We start from the raw sequence: 25038 nt of genomic DNA, 5'->3' as shown, positions 1-25038 counted from the left end.
TGTTAACCATTATATTCACTCCTTCCATGGCATTTACTTGCTTTGGCCCCTGAACCTGCTGAAGTTGTGCCTTGGCTAACTGATTCATGGTAGTTGTCAACTCTGCTATGGCTTGTCCGTGATCATGGAGTTCCTTGTGAAGGTGGATAACATCAGGGTCACCTTGAGGAACGTTGGCCTGACTTTGCCAAGCTGAAGAGGTGTCCACCATCTCATCTAATATTTCACATGCTTCTGAATATGGCGTGTTCATGAAGTTACCCCCTGCGAGCTGATTCATCACACACTGGTTAGTTGTGTTGATACCCCTATAAAAGGTTTGCTGGATCATTGCTTCAGTCATATCATTGTTGGGGCACTCTTTGACCATTGTCCGATACCGTTCCCAAATCTCATGTAATGGTTCATTTGGCTCTTGTTTAAAAGCAAGGATTTCATCTCTCAATGTTTCCATATGTCCCGGAGAAAAGAACTTCGTTATGAACTTCTCGGCCAACTCATCCCAAGTGGAGATGGAATGGTTGGGTAGCCTCTCATGCCAATCTAAAGCATTCCCTCTAAGTGATAAAGGGAAAAACCTTAACCTCAAAGCGTCCTCAGATACATTCATCTGCTTGCTTCCCCGACATGTGTCTACAAAACCTTTGAGATGCTTATATGCGTTCTGATGTGGATCTCGGTGAAGAAATCCCTTTGTTCCAATAGAGTAAGCATGACATTGGTTATTTGAAAATTGTTCGCCCGAATCAGGGGCGGGACAATTGCACTTGCGTAGCCTTCATTAGGCAACACTCGGTGTGCTGCCCTTAGAGGAGGTGGGGGAGGGTTTGGAACGTTGTCATGAGGCGGGCGGCCTCTTCTTTGTAATTGAGGTTCAAGATGAACCTCATCCACTTCATTTTTATCTAAAAGCAATTGACCTAAAATCCATTTGTTACCTAAAAGCAATTGACACACAAAAATTAGAAAAACGGAAAGAAAGAAAAACAAAACACACAAATAGTTAGATATATAGCTAAGACCGTCTAACTCCTCGGCAACGGCGCCAAAAATTGATCGGGTCCAAGCCTGCACTACTATTGAGTAGCGAGGATGGTCGATGCAGTTCTACCCAACAAGGTCGGGATCGAATTCACAGGGAGTTAATTGATTTGGAATTAGGTTTATATCTAAGTCTAGATGTGTGTTTTGTTCTTAATTGCACTTCCAAACATGATGATGTTGATTCTACGTCTAATTGTATTCTATTGTATGCAATGATTAAGGCTAGTACAATATTGTTTTGATGTTGGTTTTCAAGTGTTTAAAAGGACTAGGAAAGTGACTTCGGCCTAGGTAGACATCTAACGGGTAGTAAGAATCTAGGGCAAGCTTGATTAATTTGGGATCGTAATATAGCTATCACACCTAAGTACTCACTCTATATCTCTCGATAGTTTGAGTGATTTTGCCCAAGTTGGCTTTTTTAAGCCCAACTGGGTATTCATGCAAGTCATGTGATATTATCTCAAGTCGGGTATTTCTATCTCTAGGTTTAACCCTTTAATTGGGGCTATCAATTTCTTGAGTTCACCCCAATTCCTTGTTAGCCTAGTTTTTCCAGACTTAATCCCTCTTTCTCAAGAAGAGACCAAATCATAAAGGCATGAATCAGTATTTGCAACTACTAATTCTATATTTCTAGCAAGAACTAGGCCAAATATCACTAACCCATAAACATTCAAGCCCTAAAATTTAAGACTCATTAAATACCCATACTAGGGTTGAGTCACAGCCCTAGCTATGGGTCTAGCTACTCATAATAATAGCAGAAATCAAAGATAAAGAGAAGATATAATCCATAATACTAAATTAAAAGATGAAAATCTAATGTTATAAGGTAAATCTTGTACAAAATTGCCCCTAAAGAAAAACCTAGCCGTCTCACGTACTAAGCAAAAACATAAAATAACCTCAAATTGACAACAAGATTTATTTATACTAAGCTGAAATTTTCGGACAAAAGTACCCCTGCGAAAGTTTCACGGCCGCGTAATTCTGACCGCGGCCGCACAATTGCTTTTGCGGCCACGTAATTCTGATCGCGGTCCGCGTTTTATCACATCTGGACCTGGGTTGAACCTTGTTTCGCGGACCACATAATTTCCACCGCGTCCGCGTGAGAGACTTCCGTAGCCGCATAACTTTGACGCAGACCGCCATTCTCATTTTTGCTTGAATTATACACTCTCTGAACCTTAGCAATCGCGGTCGTGCTGGTACTTTCACGACCGCATCTTCTTGCCGCGGTCCGCGTTCATGTTTGTGTCCAAAAAATCATCTCTCTGATTCTTCATATCGCGGACTGCGAAAGAATGGCCGCGTCCGCGTTCCATACCTCGTGGCCCGGTCTTGATTTTTGTTCAAGTTTTGACTCCTTTATGAGTTGATTATGGATCCTTTGGCTCATTTTGAACAATCCTTGCAAGCAAGCATATTAAGTTAGTTTCCGGAAATACCTTCATGCATTTTTGGCACAAAACACAAGTAAAAGAGAGCAATTAATAGGCTAAAATCCCTACTTATCAGAGGCCAAAGAAAAGGTTAAAGGCTTAAATGGGGTAAACTAGTGATAATATTTATGCAATGGTAGGCTTGAAAGGCTAAAGAGGCTTTTTCAAAGATCACAAAGAATGCCTAAGGTCATCTCTCCAACCAAACATAATTAACATTAGCATTGAAAAACCAACCGGGCAATATCTAGATGATAGAAGTAAACACAAGAATTATTTATAACAAAAACTAACACACATGGCACATGAACTAATCAAGACGAATCAATTTCACTTCTTAATAAGAGCATCTAGAGCAATATCATGCCAACTAGTAGGAAAAGAGTCACCAAAAGAGCCAAAAAGTTATCACAAAAATTATTCTTCCCCATGCAACTCACTTTTTCACTTTAATACCGCAAATTCAGAGGGATATTCTTAATTCACACTTCACATACAAGAGACTAATTTTATTAGTACCAAATAATTCAAAAGTCTCCACATAACAAAACAAGACTAACTTCCATAAGAAAGTCGTCACGCATCCATCATAGGGAAAAGTCACCCGGTTCAACACAAAAATATTCCTCGGGAAAGAACCGTAGCATAAAGAAAACCCAAGGAAATACTACTAAATAATTAAAATATTAACTAAAACTACTAAAGAATATAAAATAAACACTAAAGAAATAAAATAAAATAACAAAAACTACTTAAAGAAACTAATACTAAATGAACAAAAATAACATAAACTAAAAACTACTAAAGAAAATAAGTAAAGAAAGAATAATAAAATAGAATAACAAAAGTGACTAATCTTGCAAATGTACAACCAATCACAACTACGCTCGGCAAGAGCAGCACTACTAAAATAAGCCTAGCAAGGGCACACAATATCCATACCACAATATACACCCAGCAAGGGAACATATATAGCATCAATGTACAAATAAAGTATACTCCCTAAAGCAACCCCCAACTAAACATATTGCAGTGTCCTCACTGCACAATATCAAAAGAAAATAAGAGTAGTTTGAGGGTCTCCCTGAGGGATGCATCAGACTAGCAGACTGCGGGAGAGGGCTAATCACTGCTGCTGAGAATTCTCGGCCTCATCATTATCAGTATCATCAGCATCATCATCATCAACAGCACTCGACATGAAAGAGTACTCTTCGCTATCCTCAGCATCAGCAACAGGTATCTTCTTGTTCGGCTGCCCTCATTTGAAAATGTCTTTGATGCCTCTCCACATTTTGATCATTAACTTGCCTTTCTTCTTGTTTCTAGCTTTCTCCTTTTTGAAGTCCGACTGAAGATCGACATGTGCCTTGGTCAAGTTGCCATAGGCTGCCTCGAGTTTGCCAATAGATATTGCCATCTTCTCATGAGACTCTGCCTGCCTTTTTTGTGAATCTAGGTTGGTCTTTATGTCTTCCATGGTAAAGTACTCGGGCCCAGGCTGGGGGTCTGAGGGTCCACTGGGGAGCTGTGACACTAAATCACGGATGACGCCAAGCTGCGAGTTCAACATCCCAAATGGTCCCTCAGGCACTGCTACTTGTGAGGATGACTCTAATCCGCCAACTGTGGTGACTTTCCTCTTCTTGCTCTTGACTGCACTATCCTCACCCGTTACTCTCAACGGATGAAAGGGTTTGTCGGCCGGAAACCAATGATCGGTGCTGCGCACTTCAACCTCTGCCCACCTACACAACTCTATGATCAGTGAAGGAAACATCAAACCTGGGCTATCATTATGCAAGTACTCTCTCAGCTCCCGCAGAATATAATGGTCGATATTCACAGGAATGCCATCAAGAAGGCAAGCAATGATCAAGGCTCTAGTGTATGATACATCTAAAATATTTCCACAGGGTGATACCCCTGTTGCAGAGGATGTAGAGCCATATTTTAGCTTCAGCTGTGAAGTCGATCGACTTCAAACCCCTTCTTTTGTTAGCCCATTTTGCTCTCATGCTTGCGGGATAGTGTTTAGACACAAGCCATTCTGCATTGTTGCAATGATCTTTTTCTTGCACTGGCTCGAATGGATGGTCAGGAATCCCAAGTATGTCATTAATCTGCTCAGTTCCAAACCTCACTATCTTTCCCCTTATGGTGAGTTGTGGGTCGGCAAAGTTTGTACGCTTAAGATTCGCGTAAAACTCAAGAACCCACTCCTCATTGGCTTTGCACGGAGTAGGCATGAAGCACGACCAGCCGGAGGCTTGAAGACAACCATAGAATTCTGGGAGTAGCTCGGCCAATTTCTCCCCGGCAATCCCCTTTACAAGCACTATCTCTTTGGTGAGGAGGTTGTCATAATACCGGCGGTGACAATCAGCCGACATGAAGCGTGACTCGTCAAAGTGTTCATCCACAGCTTCCTCCTCAATTTCATGATCAAGCGAGGCATTTTCATTCATGTTCGGTCCATTTTAGCTTAAAGTACCTTCAAAAAATCAAAACAACGTTAGTCGGGCAGTAGAATCATGTTAGGCAATTTAAAATAATGCAATTAGGCCAAAAATTCAAGTTGAACGATCCCGGTAAGCTCCAGTTGCAAAGCTACTGGAATTGCAGAATCTGCCCAGTTTCCGCACCTGCGGAAGAACCATCGCAGGTGCGGTCACGCTTCTGCGGGTTTTCCTCCGCTTCTGCAGTTTTTCCCAGTTTGCCAAAAATCGCACCTGCAGAACAGTCAATGCAGGTGCGAGGCCGCATCAGCGACACGTTTTTCGCTTCTGCGGTGTTCATCAAAGGGTTCAAATGCCCAGATGTTTTTCGACACTTTTCACTTGTAGCATGATGTTTAGCACCTAATTTATACTCAAGAATTCTAAATTAGTGCACTACATGAACCTATGACTCTATTAAAACTGATTTGTGGTACTTAGCTCACAATTTTCTTTTGGACAATCCGTCAAACACTTTGCAAGCTGTGAAAAATTTATGCTTCTTCACACAAATTGGGTACTCAGATTTCCCAAAATTTGTTCTTCTTCATTAGCAGCACACACAAACCTACCCTCAACCAATTTCCTCACCCTAATATCAACATAAATCAGAGGGGAATGGGGAATCAGGGGAAACAACCATGGTAACTCAGAAATGAGGAAGAAGAAGAAGAAAAAAAAAGAAGTAAAAAAGAGGAGTAGATGAGAGATACATGTGTTGTCTTGTGTGAGAGCAGTAGAAATCAAGAGCAATGGAGAATTTTGAGTATGTGAGAGATGGTGGAGTTTGGATTTTGGAAAAAACAAATCAGAGAATACCTGATGAGATGAGAGATTATGTTCATTAAACTTTCCCGATATCCGCACCTGCAGTTAAAGAAACCCTTCTACGCCGCCGCTGCTGTGAGAATGTCATCGCACCTGCGGAATCTGCACATCTGCGCCTAGAAACCCGCTTCTGCGTGACCGCATCTGCGAGAAAAGTTCCACAGATGCGGTTACACCAGATGACTGGTGCCCAGATTTTTGCAACCATTATTTTTGTGCATTCCAAAACCTCAAACTCCTCAATTCAACTCCAAAAAATCTGAAACTTCGCAGATTAGTCAAAAATAATATTCTAATCTATTCTAAAAAAGGAAATTTCAAAAATGACTAAAAATTACAAAAAACGATAGTTGCCTCCCACCAAGCGCCGCATTTAACGTCGTGGCACGACACGAATCAACTTTATCACTTTTCTCGCCACTTGGACGATATGAATTGGGCACCTAACTTGGAATCAAGCTTGTGACCACGAGTGGTGGGGGTGGTAAGTAAATGATCAAGCCAAGCATTAATTTCTTCATCTTGCGTTTATTGACTTTCATGTGAGGAATGTCATTTTGCCTTTTTGAACATGCAAATTGCAAAATATATGGCTCTTATTTTTCTTCTTTGCACTTCCATATGGATTCACACGGCTCAATTCCCATATCACCATGCAATTCCAAGGTTGAAAAATACTTGGAATGCGACTTCAAGCCTTCAAATTGCAATTCTTCCCGGATTTTGACATCCTCTTTTTCCCCCGAACTAGAGCCAACTTCAACCATATTTTCACTTACACCGGTTGACTCTAATTCCATATTTTTCTTTGCATCATTAACACTCATGGAGTCGGTTGGCGGATGTTCAATTCTTGATTCCTCGAAATAAAGTTCACTATCTTCCTCGAAGTCAGACTCTTCTTGATCTCTTTCCACACTCTCAAGTTGATGGGCATAATGAGCCTCAATCAATGATTCCATTTGCTTTTCCAAGGTGCGGATATCATTATCATTTTGAGTCAAGCCTTGTTTCAAGTCCTCGAGTGCCAAGTGGTGCTTCTCCTCATTTTGAAGAATGGCCTCCATCATGAGCATCATTTTCTCATTTTGGGCATTTGAGAGTTCTTCTTGGTTTTGATCAAGTGCCAAAAAGGGATTTTCGGCTTCAACCTCTAAGTAAGGTTCTTGGCTATCATTCACTTCCGAGGCTTTTTAGACCTCTAAAGCTTCAAGCATTTCACCCATTTGTAAGTTCAACCTTTCAAGCACCAAATCATTGTGGAGACTATTTTTCAAAAGCTCCTCCAAGGCATTTTGCTCTTTGTTTCCTCCTTCAAGTAGGCATTCTAACATGAGCTTAAACTCTCCATTTTGACCATTCTCAATTTCTTCCACTTCCACATCCATATAATTTTCATCACAAAAAGTAGAATCATCATAGCGGAGGTTTGGGGAAGGTAAGGACAAATAAGTACAATTATCCCAATGACCATTTTAACGGCCACACTTATCACAAATAATCCACTCATAGGTTTGAGATTGTGCGCACGATCCATCCCCGGGAGAATTTAAATAATTTTGCCACGAGTGTGGTCCTCCGCAATAAGGATAAGGGTGATCAAAGTATGAACAAATACCATCCAGCCAATTTTCATTATATGATGCCATTTTTTTTATAAAAAAAAATTAAGAAAATAAACAAGAAACAAACAAGAAGATAAACAAAGATAAGAAAATAATTACACAAATATTCACAAGTTTGGACCAAAGCACTTACGCTTACTTCTCAAACAACCTAAATTATGCCAAATTGCTCCCCGACAACGGCGCTAATTTTGATGACGTCCAAATCCACTACTAAAAAGTAAATGGACACGGTTGCATGCAATATAATTTACCCAACTATGAGTCGGGGTCGAATCCCACAGAGAACAATATGTAGGCGATTAGGAATGTAAAAGAATTATCACTTGTTATGCAATGCCAAACACTTAGAATTTGGTGGTGGAAATATTATAGCTAAATGCGAAAATGTGAACTAACCTAGAAAGCAAGTAAAATGATCAATGGCTACAAGCATGGATGCATCGGGATTTACACTCAAGTAACGATCCAATGTATTTCATGATTTTACGAATATGAGCGAGTTTATGTTAATTAGCCTCGGGTAATAATTCTATATTAGCTTCTTCTGAAGACTAACAAGACTTCCTAATTGAATTATCCCTAAAGAAATTACGAGATTAAGCACACCCGAATACGACTACAAGTAGTTCAATCCTATCCCTAGATAGAATCTATAAAGTGAGGGTTAAAGCCTCGAGTTCTTGTCAATTAATCTTTCCCAACCCCAAATAATCTTTCCCAAAATTAATTCGAAGTTAATGGGCGAGTGTTAGGGTTATCTAATCCCTTTGGAAACATTAAAGAACAAGAATAATTAAAGAAACAATAACTCACTTCATAATAAATAAAAATCGTTCAATACATAAACACAACAAGATATTTAATCCACACTTTAAATATGAATATTCCCATAAACAAGATTCAAGTGTTTAAAAAATACTACACACTTAAATATTCAATACAAAGCAAGGAAATGAAGAAATGAGCATAAATGAGTAAGAAATTCTCATCCCAAAGCGTCAAATCTTCAAGCCCCAAGAGTGTGTGCAAGAACCCTAGCTCCAAAACTTGTCTTCTCTAGTCTAGGAAACTGAAAAATAAGCCAAAGATATCTTCCAAAAATTTGTTAGGTCGTGTATTTGTGGGTTTTGAGTTGAGAAAATGTGAAATGTCATTCCGCAGATGCGGATTGCCTATCGCAGATGTGAACAATGAAGGGAAGCTCTGGTTCCGTAGATGCGGACTTGCAAGCGCAGAAGCGGTTCTTGTCTCGCAGATGCGATCCCAGGCGAGGTAGCTCAATTCCACAGATGCGGACCATTTCCTCACAGATGCGAGGTTGCTTCTGCGACCAGTCTTTCGCAGATGCGGAAATACTGAAGAGTTTAGCATTGTTTCAACCTTTTTTTGCTCAATTCCACTTCAATTGAATTCAACTCTCTTCATGGCATCATTTACCTGAAAATCTAACAATACACACCATAAACGCCCCTATATTATAATTAAAGGACATAAAAATTAAAGAAAAGAGACTAGAATGAGTGGTAAAATCACCACTCATCAGACCTCAACCTAATATGCCAACAAGTCATATAACCCAATACGAACTTAGTCGAACATTCGAATCACTCACAATAATACCAAAACACCGATTACACCCAGATTCAAACCAAAAGAACTTCTTAACTTCCGAATTCTACAAACGATGCCAAATCATACCAAACCACGCTCGATTGACCTGAACTTTTTCACATAAATCATATTCAACATTACAGACCTACTACAACTTCCGGAATCGCAATCCGACTCCGATATCAAAAAGTCAACCCCCGGTCAAACTTCCGAAAGTTCGACTTTCGCCATTTCAAGCCTACATCAGCTACAAACCTCAAATTCATAGTCCAGACACGCTCTTAAGTCCAAAATCACCCAACGGATCTAACAGAACCGACGGAACTCCATTCCGACTACGGTCAAAATCCTAAGACTTAAGTTTCCGTTTTAGGGACTAAGTGTCCCAAAACACTCTAAAATCAAACAAGACCTCCCGACAAGTCACATAAGCAGAAACAGATACGGGAAATGCATTAAATAGGGGATCGGGGCTAATACGCTCAAAACAACTGGCTGGGTCGTTACAGTAAATCCTTACATAAACTCATAAAGACCAGCTGTTGCAGAGAACCAATTGATTTTGGAATTGGACCAAAGAAGCTGCAACGAACTAAGATTCTGCATAATATGACCAGTTTCTGAAGTCAGGATTGCCACTACAAATTTTGTATACTTGATCGCCATTTAAATTCTCTTACAAGGTTGTCAAATTCTTCAAATTTTCAATTGATGATGGAAGAGTTCCTTTCGGTCCAACATTATTCAAGAAATCCCTCCACCAAATTCGTTACAATAAAATAAAGTAAAGTGATAAACCGTTTGAATATGTAACTTTGGATAAGAGGAGTGTTAGAAACTAATTAAAGATATTCAAGTAGTGGATATCTTCTAATCCAAATGGCAGAACTTATTCCTTTTAGTTGAGAAAAGGATTTATATTTCATATGATGATATGTATATTCCTTAAAAATACTTCTAAAAATCAGTTTGGGATGAGGAACGGATGACGCCAGAATTAAACAATAGCAAAGAGAAAGACATTAATATTGCACTTATTTGTTTTTAGCACTATCTGCGGCATTCTTAATGATTTTTACTTGAAACTACAATGGTGCCTCAGATGAGGGTTGGAGAAAGAATTATAGGTAAACTAAAGATAATTTCAGAATCTTATCATCAATATCTGAAGAGTCAATATAGAAAAAATAGAAACAAAAACGTACAAAATTTCCAATGCAATTAACGATGAAAGATGTTCAAACTGGTTGCCTTTCAAGTCCATGCCTGATAACTTTCTGTGGATGAAAATTTAAAGAAAACAATGATGAACGGAAGGTAGGCCAACTACAGAACAGTCAGAAATTTTAAATATCAAGGATATACATTGAGGTTATGCGCGAATCTTTACATACAATTTCTTCCCAGCTTCCACCATAAGGATCTGACCCTTCCAATTTGGTGGCAAGTTATTCCAACTAGATTTGAGAGCAAATAGAGCAATGGATGCACAATGAAAGGAATTATAAATGGCTTCTATTGTTGTACTATTAAAAATCTAGATATTTCACATACTACTAATGTACTCATAAAACTCAAGCTATGAAAAGCACAAAACCTTTTAAGCAAAATAATTTTACAAGTACCTCAAGAGCATATTTTAACTTTTTTATTCTTAAGTTCTAAATTGGGTTATCCTTTGCTAACACACCAATTCGACAGTTGTACATCAACTCGTCTACACCTAAAAATATAACAAATCAATATCTTAGCCAGATCAGCACCTGGAAAGCTTTAATCGACCTGCTTATCTGCAAAGAGTAGTTTACAACAATTGAGTGTCTTGTTATGTATCAACGATACTCCAAAGTCAGATCATATCTACCAAAGACAATGCACCACAGCCTCACAAATTCATCAAGCTTAACCATGTACTTGTTATAGCTAAAAAGTGTCCTTGGGAAAGAGTACGTTTTGAAGCAAGTGACTTGTATGAGTGGACTACACATTACAAAGTTCAGCAATGTACAGTTCTAGCATCAATTAATCCGCCAACTCTTGTAATCTTAACATCTGAAATTGATTAAAAAAAAATATTAAAAGCATTACCTCCGGAGCATTATCACTCTTTGGAAACCAAATTTTAGAACACACAAACCACATATTTAATTCAACATTATTTAAACAATACTGATTAGCAGATAAACCAATTCTTTGATAACATATAACCATTGTTAAAAAAATGGCAGTGCATCTACCAAGGTCAAATCATTTGTTGATGCAGTATCGCATTTTTAATAATTATTGTACCATTAGCGGTGTCTGATATAGCTTAGACGTATGATGATTTTGGACTTGGGCATATATTCGGATCGGGTTCTGGATGACCAGGGAGTGTTTCGGCGCTTAATATTGATAGTTGGCACCCTGAAGGTTTTAAAGTTCTTTAAATTTGGTTTGGAGTAGGTTTTGGTGTTATCGAGGTCTGTTTGGGATTCCGAGTCTGACAAAATATGGTGTCATTCCGAGTAGTTTAAATATGTTTCGGCGCGTTCGGAGTAAGTTGGAAGAACTTGAAGTTCATAAGTTGATTCAATTTGATTTAGGGTGTGATTTTTAGTTTTGATGTTGTTTTATGCATTCTGAGGGTTCGAGCGAGTTCGTTTTATAATTTCAAACTTGTTGGTATATTTGGGTTGTGCCCCAAGGGCCTCTGGTGTTAATCGGACGTGGTGCGGAACTCATTTGGACTTGGAAGAGCAGCTGAAGCACCTGGTTTCTGGTGTAATCGCACATGTGGAGGACTAGCGCACGTGCGAGCTCACAGAAGCGAGCCATGGACCGCAGAAGCAGCGCAGCACTGGCTTCCCAGTGATCGCAGAAGCGGTGAAGGGACCGCACCTGCGGAGGCGCAGGTGCGGAGAAGACGATCCTAGAAGCGTACCAGGGTCGCAGGTGCGACGCGCTCGCCGCAAAAGAGGGACCGCAGAAGCGGACTCCCGTCCGTAGAAGCAAAACCAGCCAGCCTTAGGCACTTCCGCAGAAGCAGACCTTGGTCCGCAGATGCGGCCCAGCGACCGCAGGTGCGAAATCGCTGGAGGCAGTGTGGTCCTTTTAAATTGGGACTTAGGCTATTTTGAATTCATTTATTGCACACTTGGACGATTTTTGAGCTTCAAAGAGGGGGATTTCCACCTAGCTAATTAAGGTAAGTAATATCTATGCAATATGAGTTTAATACATAGATTATGGGTAGATTTAATATGTAAAATTTGTGAAATCATGGGTTTAGATGAAAAACCTAGGTTTTGATAAAAATGAGATTTAACCACGAAAAATGATTAGGGAATTGAGTAAAAATTATATATTTGAGTTCGTGAGGTTATGGGTAACAACTTTCTTCGAAAATTTCTGAAATCCGGGCATGTGGGCCCGGGGGTGAATTTTAGGAATCCTTCAAATTGGGGTTGGACAATAACTCTAATAGCTTGAATATGAACTTTTAAACATATATTGATTAATTTATATAACGTTTAGTTAGTTTTGGATTGTTCGGCACCGAGTTGGGACTTTAGAGCGGAATTTTGACCGAAAAGTGAGCCTTGAGACGAGGTAAATCTCTTGTCCAACCTTGTAAGAGGAAATTTACCCCATAGGTGATTTTAATTAATGTTTGCCTCTAATTGTGGGGCTACGTACGTACGAGGTGATGAGAGTCCATGCGTAGCTACTATTTATGCTGTGTCCGGTGGTTTAGGACCCAAATCATGAATTATTTGAAATGTCGCACCCTATTTGTTAATTAAAGTGCCTATAATATGTTAGAACTTGTTAGAGGAATTATGAAAGATCGTTAATGGAAATTGTACTACATTGTGTGATAGCCTTTAATAACGTCTAAGTCAAATGCTTACAAAGTATCCTCTCTTCTTATGGAGCGGGCCGAATGCCTCGGCACTAGATAGATGCATCTATGGTTCGTGCCGCCCGACCCTCGGCAGTGTACACATTATTCTGGATCGGACCGTACGACCTCGGCATAATTGTGTGTGTTAACACTCAGAGTTTAATTATATATTTGATATCATTTCATGGCTTGAAAGGTTAAAAGTATACAAGATGGAATTAATTCGGTACTTACCATGTGTGAAAGAAATTCTTTACTCCCTGCTTGTTACTTAGTTATTATCTTGATTACATAACCCATGCTATTTAGAACGTCTGTACTTTTATTGGTAGCCCATAGTAAGTGTCGATGTCGATCCCGCGTCACTACTTCTTCAAAGGTTAGACTTGATACTTACTAAGTACATGTTGTTTATGTACTCACGCTATACTTTTGCACTAATCGTGTAGCATCTGAGGTAGGTGCATCTGGCGGTCCTACCGGCGCTCGTCCCAGATATCCCGAGGCCTAGTAGTGAGCTGCTTCCCAAGCCATTCTGCAGCCCCTAGAATCTCTCTTTTGTATTTATATTCTGTCTACTTTATTTCGGACAATAGTTAGAGTTTTGTATACTCTACTAGTGGCTCATACACTTCTGACACCAGATCTTGGCACACATTCTAGTAGAATATTTGCTTTTGGGGTATTTACATATTTATGCTTGCATTCAGCTGTTTCATTTAAATCATTTGACTCTCTATTTCTCAAATTACTAAACAAATGGGATTTAATTACTTGGAAATTATTTAAAATAAGAAATCACGTAGTAAATTCATCGTAGGCTTTCCTAGCAGCGACGTTAGGTGCTATCACGACCTATGGAAGAAATTGGGTCGTGACAGAAATAAACGATCAAACCAATTGCAATGTTATGGCCAAGCATGAACTTAGATTGAACAATTACCTCTTCCTCGATTGGACCTTCGATTCAAGCCCAGTCGTGAATGAATAACAGAACAAGTGAGAAAAATTCTTCGCAGGAGTTAGAAGGTAAAAATAAACTTTTATTTCCTTAAATCGCGTGTTATAATGTGTCAGAATAAAGAAAAACTTTCCCTTTATATAGTAGGAGAGTTTTAGTCCTAATACAAGTCTAAAAAAGGTAAAATCTTCTTTTTCTGGTAATTGTTGATCCATAATCGACATCGAGAAAGATTTGCGCTGTGATAGCCAGTTGAGGGCGAGTATTGCGGCCCCCTATCAGTTGTGCATAACCGTCCATCGCGTCTCTCGAGGTTTAGTAGTCATACTCGGTCCGGGGTGTGTCATTTTACCGCGTCCGATGTCGGATATATTGTTCATCTTTCCCGAGTCTCGACGAGTCTCTGGCCCCGATTACAATCTCGCGGTTCTGTGTTTCCCTCTCATTCTTTCATCAAGGAATCAAGGTAGACATTAACCCCCTGATTTTACCCGTACACAGATAGTCTCCTCATTTTTCGAAGGGTAGATTTATCAAAACGACGGGAAATGAAAAGTGATCCCCGGTTTCTTCCTTCGTACAATTACGACCAAGTTGCTAAACGTCTCATCAGTCGCGTCGTTCTGACTTCACACAGTGTCGGCTGCCGATTGACTGTCCTCGAATTCAAAACGTCGCGCTTTGATTGTTCTCCGCCTATAAAAACTCTGACCCCTTTTTCACTTCTCCTTTTTCCGATTCTAGAATTCTTACCCTCGAATTCCCTATTTGCTTTTAAATCCTTCAAATCTTCATACACTGATCTTTATACATTCATATCCGCATCCTCAATCTTTATACATTCTCTTTGAATCTTTAACCCAGACCTTTATATCTTCATCTCATCTTCAAATCTTCATATTTTTATAGAAACCATCATATTTTTTCTTCAAACCTTCTTATTTCCCATATACCGATGGAAAAAACGTCCAAATCCGTACCTCAGTATACCTCTCCTTCACCTTCCAACCCGGCCACAGACGCTGAGGTGGCCCAGGAGCCCCCCTTGAAGAGCTTCGTACCCGGGGGCTTCTCTATCGGGAACGACTTCAACGTCGAGAAGGCCTCCAATCAACAAGACCGAGGTGAAGGAGCATGGACGTACATATGCTCTGTTACTGAGGAAACACTACCCACAGTCCAGGTAGATTGTGACTGGGAGGGCAAGGAGGTGGTCGTCTCCCATCCCGACGATGACATCACCACTTACGTGCAGGGATACTTAAGTATTTACACTTACCCCTTCACGCTCGCCCCGTTGGACCCCATAGTCCTTGACTTCTATAAAACGTACGAGGTCTATCTTGGGCAGATCACCCATCATTTTGGAGGATCGTAATCCTCCTCTGACACTTTATGAACAACACCGAAGCACCTCGGTTCACCCTCGTCCATATGCTTTGTCTATACTATCCCCGAATCTTTCGGGGGGTTAATCAAGCTCATTTGCCGAGCAAGCAAGGCTTCGTTCTCAAGCATCGACGAGTACCGAGATCTAGTCTGGCAGGGGAGGTTCGTTCGGGTGAAAACCGAATCCTCATCCCCACCCCCCGAATTGCTACCATTCCCGGAGTAGTGGAATGCCTCCCGTAAGTCTTTTCCTTCTCGAGTATTTGGTTTCCCTTTTATCCTTTTTCTAATTGCTTGTGTTTGTCATTGTGTATAGGTTTTGCAAATTCCTAATGCAGTCCCCCGCTTCAAGGAGTGGATTGAGAGGATTTGCAAACAGATGCCATACTCCGAGCAACCATGACGCAAGCTCTCGAAGGGTAAGTGGGAGGCCCGTTCTCATGGCGAGGCCCCCTCCCGAATGATTACCTTCATACTCTTGGCTTACATATAGCTAAGTCTTCTTTCTTCTTACAGGTTTGCCTAAAACCACCGAGCTCAAGCCGTTGGATGAGGATGAGGATTTATCCTCGCTTGTCGAACTATCTGCTTCGGGACAGCCCGGGGCTGCCGCAGAGGAGAAAAAGAAGAAGAAGAGAAAGTCCTCGGGCTGCTCAGATGCCGAGGCGAAGAAGAAGAAGGGGACCATCCGGGTCCGAAAATTCAAAAAGAGCACCAAGTCTGGCAACTAAATCTGGCAGCTTTGGTGCGTAGTGCTCTCAATTCTTTGGGATCTGAAGGTAATTTCCCTATCTTCAAGTAGTCTATGTATTTGTTTCTCTAATCCCAATTCAAGCTTGTTGAGTTTACTTCGGCGTGACCTTCTTTTAGCACCGAGTTCATTAGTTGTACCACCGCCCCGAGCTAAATTCGTCGGGGTCGACCGACGATCCCTTGTTGACTAGTGCATCAGCCTAACTATTTTGATCCTAGGGTACATGCTGCAGATTCCATTCCTTGAATTGATGCAGGGTTACCTGCAATTTGTCCAAGTACCTCTGCATCCGTTCTTCTTTTACTTCGAGCGTTCCGTTGACTTAATTTACCACGAGGATGGAATAGCATTTGGCTTTGATTACTTCGGCCCCAAGGCTCTTAGCCAGTTCTAGACCTTGAATCATGGCCTCATACTTGGCTTCATTGTTAGTCAATTTTACAATTCTAATAGACTGCCTAATTATACTTCCCCTAGGTGATTTTCACACAATACCGAGCCCGACCCCTTCGCGTTGGAGGCACCCTCCGTGCATAGGGTCCAGAATCCCGAATTAGCCCCCAAGGTGAGCAGTAATTCCTTTTCGAATTCGGGTATTAAGGCCGGCGTAAAGTTTGCCACGAAGTCTGCCAAATTTTGAGATTTTATGGGAGTTCGGGGTCTGTACTCAATATCATACTTGCTAATCTCCATAGCCTATTTGGCCAAGCGGCCCGAGAGCTCGGGTTTATGCATGATATTCCTCAGCGGGTAAGAGGTTACGACACATATAGGGTGGCATTGAAAGTACGGTATTAGCTTCTTGGAAGCGCTTAGCAAAGTGAGTGCTAACCTTTCCAGGTGAGGGTATCTTGACTCAGCATCCCCTGGAGTTTTGCATACCTTCTTCCTCCCGGACCAAGACACCACTTACCGTCACCTCAAAAATTGCCAAGTAGAGGTATAGATGTTTCTCTACCTTCAAAGTGTGCAGCAGAAGGGGGCTCGACAGGTACCGTTTGAGTTCTTCCAAAGCTTGTTGGCATTTTGGAGTCCAGGAAAAATTATTCTTCTTCTTCAATAGTGAGAAGAATAGGTGGCTCATGTCCGAGGATCTCTAGATGAACCGGCCCAACGCGGCTATACGCTTGGTCAAACTTTGAACCCCCATGACATTGTCCATTACGATGATGTCCTCTATGGCCTTTATTTTGTCGGGGTTGATCTCTATCCCCCGATTGGATACCATAAACCTGAGGCATTTACTTGAACCAACCTCGAATGTGCACTTCTCCGGGTTTAGCTTCATGTTGTACTTCCTTAGTATGTCGAAGGATTCCTGCAAATGTTTCAAATGGTCCTCTGCTCGTGGGGAATTAACCAACATATCATCAATATAAAATTCTATTGATTTCCCTATTTGTTCCTCGAACATCCGTTTTACTAGGCGTTGGTAGGTGGCACCGGCATTCTTTAATCCAAACGGCATTACGTTATAGCAGTAGGTGCCAAATTAGGTTATGAAAGAAGTCTTTTCTTGGTCGTCTGGGTCTATCCGAATTTAGTTGTACCCGGAGTAGGCATAAAAAATGGAGTATCTCGTGTCTGGCCGTTGCGTCAATCATTCGATCGATGTTAGGTAAAGGGAAAGAATCCTTAGGGTATGCTTTGTTTAGGTCTTTAAAATCCACACACATCCTTAGTTTATTTTCTTTTTTAGGTAATACCACTACGTTAGCTAACCAATCCGGGTATTTGACTTCCCGGATGGATCCTATTTTTAGAAGTTTGGATACCTCATCCTTGATGAACGCATGTTTGACCTCGGAATGTTGTCTCCTCTTCTGCTTAACCGGATAGAACTTCGAGTCCAAACTCAGATTGTAAGTGGTTACTTCTGGTGAGATCCCTGTCATGTCAAGATAAGACCAAGAGAAACAATCGGCGTTAGCTTTAAGAAAACCAATAAGTTTTTCTTTGAGCTCGGGGGGTAACCCCGTGCCCAGGTATACCTTTCATCAGGTAGATTCTCGATTAACATGACTTGCTCCAACTCTTCATCCGTTAATTTGGTGGCGTCGATGACATCAGGAGATTTGAACGATCTCGGGATGCCATAATCGTCTTCCTTGTCTGCTCCTCATTCTTCCTGTTTCTTCAGTTCGGCTGAGGCTGGTATCAGTGATTATTGTTTAGTCATTTCCTTTTTGGTCAGCTCCGTTTTCCTTGATGTCAAAACCGCAGGTACCAGAATTACCTCATCGACAACAAACATCTCCCTCGCGGTCGATTGTTCTCTGTAGACCCTTTTGACTCCCCTTGGTGACGGAAATTTCAGTGCCTGGTGTAAGGTCGAGGGTACCGCCCTCATGTTGTAGGCCAATGGCCTTCCAAACAGAGTGTCGTACCTCATGTCCCCTTCGATCATGTAGAACTTCGTATCTTGGATTGTCCCAGCGGTGTTTACTAGCAAGGTTATCTCTCCTTTTTTTGGTCTCACATGCCATGTTAAATCAGTTCAATACCCGGACTACTGGTACAATTTGGTCCTGTAACCCTAATTGCTCTACGACCCTTGATCTGATAATGTTGGTCGAGCTACCTGGATCAAACAACACACTTTTAACTCGAGATTTATTGATATGTACGAATATTACTAGTGTATCGTTGTAAAGTTGTATGATGCCCTCGGTATCTTTGTTTCTCAAGGAAATGGCTCCCTCTGGGACATAGTCTCGAGTGAATTATTCCCTCGTGATAGATACTTTAGTGCGCTTTATCATTGGTCCCTAGGGAACATTGACTCCTCTGATGATCATGTTGATCACGTACTGAGGCTCCACTTTTTCGACCAGTTTGTTGGAGTCCCTATTCCTGAGGTGATTTTTAGCGCGCTCACTCAGAAATTCTCGGAGGTCCCCTTTGTTGAATAACCGGGCAACTTCTTCCCTTAATTTTCGGCAATCTTCTGTCTTGTGACTGTGAGTGTCGTAATATTTACATATCAAATTAGGGTCTCTTTGGGTAGGATCGGACAGCAATGGCCGGGGCCATTGGTCTCTTTTATGTGCCCTATGGCTGACACGATGATGGTGGCGTCCACGTTGAAGTTGTACTTCGACAATCTCGATGCTTCCCTGATCCCGAGCGGATTGTCGAAACTATTCTAGCTCATTAGACTTCGGCCATCGGACCCTCGATCACTTCTCTTCTCATTTCTTGCGCTATATGGTTGACGCCCAGACCCATTTACTCTGTCCGCGTTGTATGGTTGATATCGATCTCGGACCGGTCTCGACTTTTGATCAATAATTCTCTTAGATCTATCATCGGCCATGATGGGGTAAGCAGATCCAAAAGGGGCATCGAGTTGGTCGTCCTTGACCTTGATCTTCAATTGGTACCTGTTGTGGACGTCGGCCCAGGTTACCGTCGGGTACTCCACCAAATTTTGTTTTAGTTGTTGAAAGGCCAAGGATCTTCGGGGGTTGAGCCACTGAGTGAATGCCTAAACGGCCCAATCATTTTCAACCGGTGGTAGGTCCATCCATTCCATCTGGAATCTTGACACGAACTCCCTGAGCATCTTGTTATGTCTTTGTTTGACCTTGAAGAGATCTGACTTTCTAGTATCGACCTTGATGGCCCCGGTATGGGCCTTTACGAAAGCATTTGCAAGCATAGGAAATGAGTTAATAGAGTTTGGGGGCAAGTTGTGATACCATATCATTTCTCCCTTGGACAAAGTCTCCCCAAACTTCTTCAGTAACACTAATTCAATCTCATCGTTCTTCCAAATTGTTCCCATTGATCGTACATGTATAGGAGGTCACATACTCATTTGGATCTGTGGTCCTATTAAATTTGGGGATGTCAGGTATACAAAACCTCTTTGGGATCGGCTTTGGTGCCGCGCTCGGAGGAAAGGGCTTCTGGATAAATTTCTTGGAGTTCGGCCCCTTCAATATCAGGGGTGCTCCTGGGATCTGGTCGACCCTGGAATTGTAAGTTTCTACCTTCTTGTCATTAGCCTCAATATTTTTCTCCCCTGACTCCACCTGTTTCATCAACGCTTCGAGCATTTTCATTACCGCAATATTTACCCCAGGCTCGGCTTCACCCGATTTCTCGTCAATTTGGTCTCTTCGGGTGCTTTCCCGGGATTGTTCGGGCTCGACCTTGTTGGGGCCATGACTTTGATTCTATAGTTATGCTATTGCCACTTGTTGAGCCTGAAGCATTTCGAAGATTAGTTGCAGGCTCATCCTATCACCTTCCCCGTCGGACACTTCTCGAGCTGTTGGTCAGGGTCCCTCATGAACACTATTTTCGAGGTCAGTTGGCAAATTGACGTTGATGGCCCCCTACGAGTTAGCATTGACTGGATAGTTAGCCGGGACACCGTTGGAATTGGCAGGGGGCACCTCGTTACTGATCACCATATTATTATTTTTGCCGTGATGGTAAGACTCAGCGTCAACGTTCAAGGGATCAGACTAAGAGTTTGATATTTTCGGGCTAACCTGAAATTAAGACTTCAAAGAACAAGCGTAAAATAGGGTGTTATGGAGATTCGTATCAAATCACCACTATTATCCTTAGCTCCACAGTGGGAGCCAAATTATTTACCCCAAAATTGGGTAACAATTAAATTTGTACGCGGTTTTAAGGACATGATTTAATTGTATATGAATAATTAAGAATATTAGATAAATGAATTAGAAACGAAAAAAATGTTCAAACCAATTCCAATGTTATGGCCAAGCCTGAACTTAGATTGAACAATGACCTCGTTATCAATTGGACCTTCAGTTCGAGTCCAGTCGTGAATGAATAACAGAACAAGTGAGCAAAATTCTTCATAGTAGCTAGAAGGTAAAAATAAATTTTTATTTCCTTGAATCGCATGTTAAAATGTGTTAGAATAAAGAAAAACTTTCCCTTTATATAATAGGAGAGTTTTAGTCCTAGTACAAGTCTAGAAAAAAGGCAAAATCTTCTTTTTCCTGTAATTGTTGATCCATAATCGACATCGAGCGAGAATATTCGCGTTGTAATATCCGGTTGAGGGCGAGTATTGCGGCCCCCTATCAGTCGTGCATAACCGTCCATTGCGTCTCCCTAGGTCTAGAAGTCATACTCGGTCCACGGTGTGTCATTTTACCGCGTCCGATGTTGGATATATCATTCATCCTTCCCCGGTTGCGACAACTCTTTGGCCCCGATTACAAGCTCGCGGATCCGTGTTCCCCTCTTGTTCTTTCATCAGGAATCGAGTTAGACATTACCCCGATTTTACCCGTACGCAAGATTAAAAGAGAACAAATTATTTCATTTAAAATAGGAGCAAAATGTTGATAAATTAAAATTGGAACCGAATTTCCGAAATAAGTAATAATGCATGATAATTGGCAGGATAAGTAAGATATCTCCCAAAGTTTGCGGCTTTAATTAACCTCTCTTCCTTCGCTGAAATAATTTGACAACTAATCCATATTATTAGGGTTCAATGCTACTGGTTCTTCGATTAATTAACTGCTGATTTTAGTTGAGCTTTTCAAGTATTAGCTAGTTGTTGTTGTAAAGTAATGCCGTCTCTATAGGTAGGTCCTTTTTCAGTTGAAACTTTAATGACTATTGGTAAGGTAGTGGAACTAGTTGGATTGATGCCGACTCCTCTGTCTCTCTGTGTCCAAATGATGCACCATTTCCCCTTCCTAATAATCTTTTTCACCAATATTCTAGTACTTATGTAGGAAGAGAGCTTTGGAGCGACCGTAGATAGTTATTTTCATGTAATTTATTGGTCACAAATTCGAGTAAAAGCAGTTTAATGCTTGTATTATGGTAGTCTATCTACGTCACACTCTTGGGTATTGTCCTTTCCCGAACTTTGCGTGAATACGAGATACTTTGTCTCCATGTGACCTATAGGTCACTGGTTCGACCAGTTGAATTAGCCACAAATGCTTGTATCAGGATAGAATGTCTATATCACACCCCTTGGGGTACTGCTCTTCCCCGAACCCTGCATAAATGTGGGATAATTTGTACACGGACTTTAATTTCCCTTCTTTGTAGTACTTCTGTAGCAGTACTACTATATTTTTCTTCATACTAGTACTAAGTATAAAGAACACCCGTCTTACCTATCTTGTTTGCATTTAATTTATGCATGTAAAGTTAAATACTTTCAATTAACATGCATAGTTTTCTTCTCTTTTCTTTACTGTAACAGCATTTATTATTTCCTAACTATAATTTCAAGCTTTTTTCCATTCTTATACTCCTTTTTCCTCACTAGCTAGTTCCACTCATTACTTCCATCTCAATTGTATACATCACTAACTTTCATAACAATGGACCTCTTATTCACAGCTTTAGCATTTCTTCTCTTAAATCTCATCTTCTTGTTCACACGCAAAAACAAATCAAAAAAACTCAATCTTCCTCCAGGACCACCGGGTTGGCCGGTAGTCGGTAACCTTTTTCAAGTAGCTGGTTCTGGTAAGCAATTTTTCGAATACATTACAGAACTCAAACCAAAATATGGCTCCATTTTCACACTCAAAATGGGTGCTCGTACTATGATTATTGTTAGCAGTGCTGACTTGGCTTATGAAGCTTTAATCGAAAAGGGTCAGATATTCGCTACCCGCCCGAGTGAGAACCCGACCCGAACCATTTTCAGTTGCAACAAGTTCAGTGTCAATGCAGCAATTTACGGGCCACTTTGGCGATCCCTTAGAAGAAACATGGTCCAAAATATGCTTAGTTCGAGTAGAGTGAAAGAGTTTCGTGATTGTAGAGAAATAGCAATGGATAAGTTGATTGAAAGGATTCATGCAGATGCTAAGGCCAATAACGACGTCGTTTGGGTGCTGAAAAACGTGCGTTTCGCAGTGTTTTATATACTTTTGGCTATGTGTTTTGGTGTTGAAATGGATGAAAAAATGATTGAAACCGTTGATCAAATGATGAAGGATGTGTTAATTGAGCTTCTTCCAAGAATAGATGATTATCTTCCTATATTGAGCTTATTTGTTGGGTATAAACAACGTAAGAAAGTTCAAGAAGTTCGCAAGCAACAAATCGAAACACTTGTCCCTTTGATCGAGAAACGTCGTAGAGCTATACAAAATCCTGGGTCCGATAAGACTGCAGCCTCATTTTCGTACCTAGACACTTTGTTCGAAGTGAAAGTCGAAGGTATAGAGTTATATTATATGACCATCTCGTTTAAAAATTTAAGTTTTAAGAGAAAATATATATTTAAATATTTACTTAATTATATTTTCAACAGGTAGAAAATCAGGACCGACAAATCCGGAACTTGTAACCCTATGTTCAGAATTCTTGAACGGTGGGACCGACACAACTGCAACAGCATTAGAGTGGGCCATAGGGAGACTGATCGAAAACCCAAGCATACAGAAGAGAATGTACGAAGAGATCAGAAGCACAGTGGGTGATAGAAAGGTTGATGAGAAGGACATAGAGAAGATGCCTTACTTAAACGCCGTCGTAAAAGAGTTGTTACGTAAACATCCTCCTACGTACTTTGCACTAACCCATGCAGTAACAGAGCCAGTTAAATTGGGCGGGTATGACATACCCACGGATGCTAATGTGGAGTTTTTCTCACATGCGATCTCGCATGACCCGAAGATTTGGTCCGACCCTGAGAAGTTTGACCCGGATAGGTTTCTATCGGGGCGAGAGGACGCTGATATAACAGGTGTGACAAAAGTCAAAATGATGCCATTTGGTGTCGGGCGGAGAATTTGCCCGGGTTTGGGTCTGGGAACGGTGCATGTGAATTTGATGTTGGCCCGAATGGTTCAAGAGTTTGAATGGTCCGCTTACCCGGAAAATAGCAAAGTGGATTTTAGTGAGAAGTTGGTATTTACTGTGGTGATGAAAAATCCTTTAAGAGCTAAGGTCAAACCAAGAATGTAAGTGGTGTAATTTCATTAAGATTACAAGTCCAAAATTGGTTAAAATATTTTCACGTTTATTTTTGTTCGAAATTTCTGTTTGATTGGTTTGTGGGAAATAAGGTGGTGACATTCTCAATATTTTACCTTTTCATCTTTATAGCCGATTCTTCTGAAGTTTATTTCTATTCATCGGCAGTTGTTTTTGAGTTGATTTATCAATAATGGAATGTAGAGAAAAGAAAACATAAATGCCTTACTTGGAGCTTATTATAACACTTGTTTTATTTTCTTTTCATTTGACTCTTTATTCCCTTTGGAACTTGTATCAACCATACCCCTCAAATTTTCTGAATATCAAGTATCGACACCTCTGATTACATTTTTACTTTCTATAATTAAATCACAAGTTCTAGTATGGCTTATTGTGCAAAAACTGCTTCATGATTTGAAGTTTATAGGTTGTGAAGTTTATAATATATATATATTCAATAGACTTTTTAACAAAAATATATTCAAGGTTTGGACTAATATTAACGGGTTCTACTGAACCCAAACTTTCCAAACTAGCTATGTCTGTTATTTCAGAAGAAATTAACAAAAGAATTGGGGTCATGTGAGTGTTACTCTTTATGAAGAAGCACGAGCTTTAGTAAGTTATGTTGGTATTTGCTAGTAACGACAACAATTGAAAAGAACTGCTATTTCAAGAGAAATTATAAGTGTGGGGGGACCATTGTTATTTTAATGTTTCCTTTTGTTGTTGGGCATTTAATATAAATATTTTTATGGACCTAGAAGCATTATGTTCGTTGGTCCAATTATGCATGTCAACTATTTTTCCAGCCTTAAGTTATAGGAATCACCTTCTTAAACCAATAAAGATGGTATGCCCAAGAATAAGTTAACAATGCCTACTTTTTGAAAAGGACGTGGATGTTATAAAATATAGCTCAAAGTAATAATATATACCAAGGAAAAACAAGCTAAGAGATATAAAGATATAGAGAGAAGGAAGAGATTTTCTTATTCAATTGTGTGATCTTTCCATCTATTACAAGACCTTTATATAGGC

General features: G+C 40.5%; 1 protein-coding gene across 1 annotated transcript; it reads left to right on the top strand.

Annotated features, from left to right (window-relative positions):
• The first annotated feature begins 22186 nt into the window (after window positions 1–22186).
• LOC107788916 (cytochrome P450 77A1-like) lies at window positions 22187–24215 on the top strand. The gene is made up of 2 exons (XM_016610653.2): window positions 22187–23235; window positions 23330–24215. The coding sequence occupies exons 1-2, from the start codon at window positions 22386–22388 to the stop codon at window positions 23983–23985; spliced, it is 1506 nt and encodes a 501-aa protein (XP_016466139.1). The 5' UTR covers window positions 22187–22385; the 3' UTR covers window positions 23986–24215.
• Window positions 24216–25038: the final 823 nt, after the last annotated feature.

This window comes from Nicotiana tabacum, chromosome 13, assembly GCF_000715075.1.
Source record: "Nicotiana tabacum cultivar K326 chromosome 13, ASM71507v2, whole genome shotgun sequence".
NCBI classification, from domain to species: domain Eukaryota; kingdom Viridiplantae; phylum Streptophyta; class Magnoliopsida; order Solanales; family Solanaceae; genus Nicotiana; species Nicotiana tabacum.
This window is presented reverse-complemented; position numbering and strand designations above follow the sequence as displayed.